The sequence below is a fragment of the Prionailurus bengalensis genome, chromosome A1, assembly GCF_016509475.1.
Source record: "Prionailurus bengalensis isolate Pbe53 chromosome A1, Fcat_Pben_1.1_paternal_pri, whole genome shotgun sequence".
Lineage (NCBI taxonomy): Eukaryota > Metazoa > Chordata > Mammalia > Carnivora > Felidae > Prionailurus > Prionailurus bengalensis.
The window spans coordinates 193918872-193925388 of NC_057343.1; the positions used below are offsets into that span (position 1 = coordinate 193918872).

General features: G+C 56.4%; 1 protein-coding gene across 2 annotated transcripts; it reads left to right on the top strand.

Moving 5' to 3' along the window:
- The first annotated feature begins 1112 nt into the window (after positions 1-1112).
- On the top strand, positions 1113-4508 carry HAND1 (heart and neural crest derivatives expressed 1). 2 transcript variants are annotated; one of them, XM_043597666.1, is made up of 2 exons: positions 1113-1934; positions 3456-4508. In XM_043597666.1, the coding sequence occupies exons 1-2, from the start codon at positions 1383-1385 to the stop codon at positions 3558-3560; spliced, it is 657 nt and encodes a 218-aa protein (XP_043453601.1). In that variant the 5' UTR covers positions 1113-1382; the 3' UTR covers positions 3561-4508. The 2 variants fall into 2 exon arrangements, with proteins under 2 accessions (XP_043453601.1, XP_043453593.1); XM_043597658.1 differs by having other exon boundaries at positions 1271-1934; positions 3459-4508.
- The last annotated feature ends 2009 nt before the right edge of the window (positions 4509-6517 follow it).

A 6517-nucleotide genomic window follows, 5' to 3' on the forward strand; every position in this document is an offset into this window, starting at 1 on the left:
CCCTGGGAGGTGAAAGAGAATTCTAGGAGAAACACCACCACTCAGGGATTTCCAGGTCCCAATGAGAGCCCTGGGAAAGGCCCTTGTGGAGAGAACTGGAGATTCAGAGAGGCCCTAGCTGGGAGGGGAAATGGTGGAGGTCTGCCCAGCCAGGATGTCCCTCTGCTTTGGTGGGTGTGAGATACTGCCATGGCAGTTCTCTGGCTGTGCCAGCCTTGTGAACAGCGTGGAGGTCGTGGTCCCCTCGCTATGTGTTTACTGCCAAACGCAGATTTCTCTTGGTGTGAGCCCTGGTGCTGGTGTCTTTAGACAAGGGAACATTCTCAAGCAGTGACGATCTGGGTGGAGTGACCCAATGTGGCTGTGCTTCGGGCCTTCCATCCAGCCTTTGGACTGCATCTAGCGCCCGGAGGCGAGAAAAGTGACTCTCAGGCCCTGGAGCCCGGAACAAATCATTAAATGCCTCTGGGCTTGGAGCCTGCCTTCCTTCACTTCCCCCTCCCTCACACTCCAGTCTTCTCCAGCCAGTGGCAGTCTTTGGGATGGTGTAGATGCCTTGGGCAGAAGAGCATGCCCTACTGGGCTCCACAGTACGGTTCACAGTCCCTGCCAGGTGGGAATGATGACTAAAGGCTGGGGGTGCTTAGGGGAGACCATTAAGGGCCTATGCTGCCTCCAGCAAGGACCTCTCATCTTCTGACTCTGAGGCTGATGGGAGTAGATGGAGCTCAGGACTGAGAATGGCTAGAATTTCGATTCTGAGTTCTGTACAGTCTAGAAACAAGAAACTTTCTCTGTCTGGGTCTCAGTTTCCGTATCTGTAAAATCAAGGAGTGGGCTCTACATGAAGGCCTTCTTTTCGCTGGATGATTCTGGATGCCTTTCCTTGGGTCCACAGGAAGGAGGTGGCAGCCACCGTCTAGGGTGTTGACAGGCTTGTGCCTCAAGTACGTAGCCCCCGCCTCCGCCTAGCCGGGAACTGGGGGTGGGGAGGCAGAGGCGGGGCCGCCTCCCTGTCCCCGCAGGCGGCCTAGAGTCCGGTGGTGCTAGCTGAGCTTAAAGCCAGGGACGGCCACCCCTTTTCCTCCTCCCCGCCCCCCTGCCATTGGCTCCGGGGAGAGGTTGACATCAAAGCCTTGGCCTTATATAAGCCAGACCCTGAAAAGGAGGCCGAAGAAGGGTTAAATAGGTCTCCCGGCGTCGGCGTCCTAGCTCGCGAGAGGCCGGTGGGCTGCGCGTCTGTCTCCAGCCTTGCCCCAGACTCTCCGAAAGCGGCGTCCAGCAGAGCGCCGCCCCAGAGCCCACGGGTGGCCCCGGCAGTCTCTCGGGCGCATGGGGCGGCGCTAATCGGGCTGGAGGCGCAGGCCAGGGGCCGCTCCAACATGAACCTCGTGGGCAGCTACGCACACCATCACCACCATCACCACCATCACCACCCACACCCAACGCACCCCATGCTCCACGAACCCTTCCTCTTCGGCCCGGCCTCGCGCTGTCACCAGGAGCGGCCCTACTTCCAGAGCTGGCTGCTGAGCCCCGCTGACGCTGCCCCAGACTTCCCCGCCGGCGGGCCACCGCCCACAGCCGCGGCGGCCACCGCTGCCTACGGTCCGGACGCCAGGCCCGGCCAGAGCCCCGCGCGGCTGGAGGCGCTCGGCGGCCGGCTGGGCCGGCGGAAAGGCTCGGGACCCAAGAAGGAGCGGAGGCGCACTGAGAGCATTAACAGCGCGTTCGCAGAGCTGCGCGAGTGCATCCCCAACGTGCCTGCCGACACCAAGCTCTCCAAGATCAAGACGCTGCGCCTGGCCACCAGCTACATCGCCTATCTGATGGACGTGCTGGCCAAGGACGCTCAGGCCGGCGACCCCGAAGCCTTCAAGGCCGAACTCAAGAAGGCGGATGGCGGCCGCGAGAGCAAGCGGAAAAGGGATCTGGTAAGTCAGGGGGCCTGCAGGCGCCGGCCAAGGGTGCGGGCTGGGTGAGCACCCGCAGGCCCTGTATGAGCGTAAGGGGTTTGCGTTGCTGTGTGTGCGATTTTGAGAGGCTGCGGAGAGCTCTGAGGCCGTAGTGTGGGATCGCGTGTGTGGTGGGAGGAAGATTCATATTTGAATTAATTTGTAGGGAAGATTCAGACCCGAGAAAATGCACACATATTCTATTTCGCTTCCAATTTCAAAGGGGTCTTGATCCATCCCCGGGCTTTCCGGGAATCCACGTTAAGAATGCTGCAGGAATTTGTTACTTTAATGTGCCTGAGTGTCGATTTATGCACGTGGACTCAGTTACTGTTTTCCAAGGGTTTTTGCTGGAGAGGCTAGGCTACTTCCATTGTTGTACGGATAGGGAAACTGAGGCCCAGAGTGGGACGGGGAGGTAAAGGTCATCTACCCGAGGACTCAGAGGTGGAGCTGGAGTAAAACAAGTCAGGTCTTGTACTCCCATTCCGGGGCGCGTCCCACTGCCCCACTGCCCACGAGCTAGTTCTGAGGGCGACCTTGATTGTTTTGTGTGTAAAGGCTGACAACTAAGAGGCACGGGTCTCACCTACTGCTTTTGGCTTTGGAGATCGCAGTCCCTACTCGATCCTCTCCAGTGAGGGCGACACTTACTGGAGCGCGGTTCCGCTGGGCTAGGGCTCTGGGACCTCCGAAGGAGGCGATTTCCAGGCTGGCGAACTATTTTCTCTAAATTGCTGCGCTCAGGCCCGCCGCACCTTTGGCTGTAGAGCCCCGCCGGGTTTTCTTTGACCCACAGGGGCTGTAGTAAACTAGGGATAGCTCATCTGGGGAGACTGGGAAAGATCGATAGGCATCGAGTCTCCAAACAGCCGTCGGGAGGTAGGAAAGGCAGGCCGGGGCGATGCCTGCCCGCCGGGAGTTCTTGGGCGTATCCCCACCCACTGCTGGTCGCCGCCTCCTTCAAGTAGCACCGCTTGGTTTCTGCTAAGAGCCGGGAAGGAGGATGGCGGGCCAGGCCCACTTGTTCCTCCTTCGCCCAGCCACCTGAGGCTCCCAGTCCACTAGCAGAGAGACTCAACCCAGTAGCCAGCCCAGACGCTAAACTAGGTTGGAAAGCGAGTGGGACTTGTAGGGGGAGCAGGTCCGAGAGCGGGAAAATTGTCGATTCCCACTCTTCCCATTCCAACGCCTCTGCGGCCATCCTTTGGCGCCCTAAAGCCAAAACGACGCGCATCAATTTCACCAGGCACAGAAAATCCTCGTTACCAAACCTCCAGAAGTTGCCCAGCCCATCCGGGCCCCCAGGAACTCTGGCGCATAAAGGCAAATTTACGAGCCTGTTTGTCTATGTCGCAAACAGAAATCCGTCACTTATTTAAAGGCGCCCAGTTACTTCTCCCAAAACATTCTCCCCACCCCAACTCTATGCCTGGGCGATCGGAGCAGAAAAATTTAAACCTGTCTCTCGCCTCTTTTCTTGTGTGTGTCCTCTGGCAGCAGCAACACGAAGGCTTTCCTCCTGCCCTGGGCCCAGGAGAGAAGAGGATTAAAGGGCGCACAGGCTGGCCGCAGCAAGTCTGGGCGCTGGAGTTAAACCAGTGAGCTGAGGCCGCGCCGAGGACCCCTTCACCGCTGCCCGACACCCGGAGCCCCGGGAGGAGAGGAAGGCGGCGGCGAGGGCCAGGCTCTGGGTGCCGGGGGCTTATAAGGGCGCATCCCGCAGAGCCTCTGCTGCGTGCTGGCAGGTCGCTGGCTGCAACAACACACTTGGATCGCACGTGCAATGTCATTTGAAGTTGATTTTAATACATTAAGAGAAAGAGAAATATATATATATACCCACACCCCCCCCCCCCAAACTGAGAGAGTGGCTCTTGGCTGCACAATGCGGGAGAAAGAAACTGCGGGACTCCAGCGCGCTAAAAAGCACCCTTCCAACCCTCTTGGGGCGAATTTAGAACCCCCATGCTTTCTCCACTATGCCTTCTGGCTCTCTTCCTCGTTCTCCAGTCAGCTTTGCGGCAAAACCCCCCAGGCGCTCTCTTTCCTAATTAAAATGCAATAAGAGGAATCAATAGTTTTCTGCCAGGGAAAGAGAACCAAACCAGGAAGATGGAGGGGTGCCTTTTGTTGTTGTTCTACAAACAGTGCTGTTTTATTTTATTTTATTTTATTTTATTGTCGCTGCACTTCCTACTTAGTTTCAAGGGAAACACTTTCTCTCTTTCCTTTCCTTCTCTCCCTTACTTCCTTTTCCTTTCCTTTCCTTTCCTTTCCTTTCCTTCATTTCCTTTCCTTCATTTCCTTTCCTTTCCTTTCCTTCCTTTCCTTCTTCTCTCCTTTCCTTCCTTCCTTCCTAAATAAAAACTTTTCCCTATGTTGAAAAGTTTTTATGTATTTAAACTACCTACCATGCCTGCTGTGCTCAGGTGTTTATTACCCCATCCCTACCCTTTTTCTACCTCAAACCTATAAGACCACTCACCGCCCCCTCCCTTTGCCAAAGCAGTATCTATGCTCTTGACGAATAAAAGATTTTCTGAAATCGGAGGTAGCCTGCGTGATGTCTTGGTGGGTATATCCACTGGCCCCATCATTTCTGCTAGGTAGAGAACCTCCTGTTCTGACTTCTGTTTTGATAAATGTCAAACCAAGTTACGAATCCAGTCAGGAAAAGGGGGGCAGATAAAGGATTTATTCGTGGGACAAAGAAAGTTCTTAGAATATAATGAACCCACAGAAGGGAACACTGGAAACGAATTAGACCCAGAGAGGACAGTCTGGGATTTATGTGGGTCAGCACTGGGGCTTGTGTGTAGGATAGTATGCACACCAGTATCTGCAGGCAGTAAGTAGTTTGGGGTTATTGAGAAGGGGGCTTGGCACACAAACCACCGGCATTCGAAGGCAGTGCAACTTGGAAGGGGGGGGGCGGTTTGCACTGGGGAATATGTTCCTGTACGTGAGTTTCTGATCTTATAGGTGTGCGTGTAATAGTGCAGGAACTCACACGGAGCGCCACAGCTATGCCGGGGGCCACCACAGGGTCTGCCTAGGGCAGCTCCCAGCACGCATGACAAATCATAGCGGTTACTACTTTATCCGTGAGTAAAGTAAGCTTGTGAGTGCTTATGGTTACAGCGAGACAATTAAGTTTCTTTCCATCAAGAAAGCACTCAACAAATACTTGTGAGAGAGCATCTGGATTTGTGCAAAAGCGGGGGAGTGTGTGTGTGCATGCTAATTAGGGCACTTCGTGCACGACAGCTGGTTTCGTGACCCCTCGTGCGCACCCATGACTGGGTGTGGGGATGAGTAGAAGCGGTGCATTTGCTAAGGCGCGGATGCGTGGAAGGCTAAAGTGGGGCAGGCAAACGCTGGCGTTACGAGTCCCCAAATAACAGTGTACAGATAACTAGTCTTGTTTGCGCGCCACTGTGTGCTAGGCTCTAGGCTAAGCGCTTTTACGTGTCCTAACAGCTCCCACAGTTGCACGAGGGAACCGGTGGTCTGCGGTGCCTGCCCGGGTCTCCGCGCTCACTGCGAGGGAGGCGCGCAGACGCACGCGCGGGTCTCTGGGCGTTTCCTTGCTCTGGAGTTGGAGGCCCTCGCGTTGGGGCGCGCGCCAAAAAAGGAGACCCCAGGCAGCTCCGGGATCAGGCGTGTCTTAGGCGCCTCGTCCCAGCATCGGGGTGAATATGGGGCCCCATTAGATTTGGCTGTAAACACCGTGGCAGGAGCTGAATGGGCCACGCCAGCCCTTCCGGACGCGAAGGAGTTAATAAAAGGTGTTTTATGGGTGCGAGGAAACGGTGGGGGAGGTGTGAGCGTCTCTTTACGCTGACCCCCCTACTTTTTCCTTTTTTCCCTCTCGCCACCCGCCGCCAGATCAAACGGGCCCGCGACTTAACTAGGGCAACACCTCGCGGTAATGAGCCGCCCGGCCCACCCCTCCCCCCGGCCTCAGTCTCCGGCCCCGAGGCCCCAAGGCCCTCGGGAAGGAGCAAAGAAAAATCGAGGGTTTTTTTTTCTTTTTCTCTCCGAGGGCTGAAAAACCCCTTAGAAATTCTGGCACGCATGGGGGAAACAAACTCGGAGAGCAAGTGGATCGAGGTGCCTCCGTACGGAGGGGACCTTATCTGGATTCGAACCCAGGACTTCAGTTGAGTTCACTGCCGGTTCTCTGGCTTTACACAGAGCTCGGCTCCCTCGACTATTTTTAGCTCCGGGAGGTATCCTAGGCACGGTAGGAATGCGCACCCGGGTTCTGCTTTCTTGGAGCCCTGACCAGTAAGTGGAGAGGGTACCGAGGGGTACCGCCCGCAGCAGCCAGAGCCAAGCTTGGCATAACCATGCCCCCTCAGAAAACCCCATCGGGCCGGGCCTAAGCCGCATTTCAGAAGACAGAGCTGGAGCCTCAAATTCAGTCCTAGCCATGTGGTCCCATGGTCTCAGGGAGAGCTGAGGACGGGGGCTACCCATTGCGAGGGTGACGGGGATGGCCTCCCACTGTCCCCTGGAACGCCAGAGCCACACTTGCGGCCCTCCCTCGCGGGCTG

Excerpts from the sequence above, each read along its gene's own strand:
- HAND1 (XM_043597666.1), top strand. The coding sequence starts at position 1,383 with ATGAACCTCGTGGGCAGCTACGCACACCATCACCACCATCACCACCAT. Across the intron at positions 1,935-3,455 it reads GCAAGCGGAAAAGGGATCTG|CAGCAACACGAAGGCTTTCC; the intron begins GTAAGTCAGGGG and ends GTCCTCTGGCAG.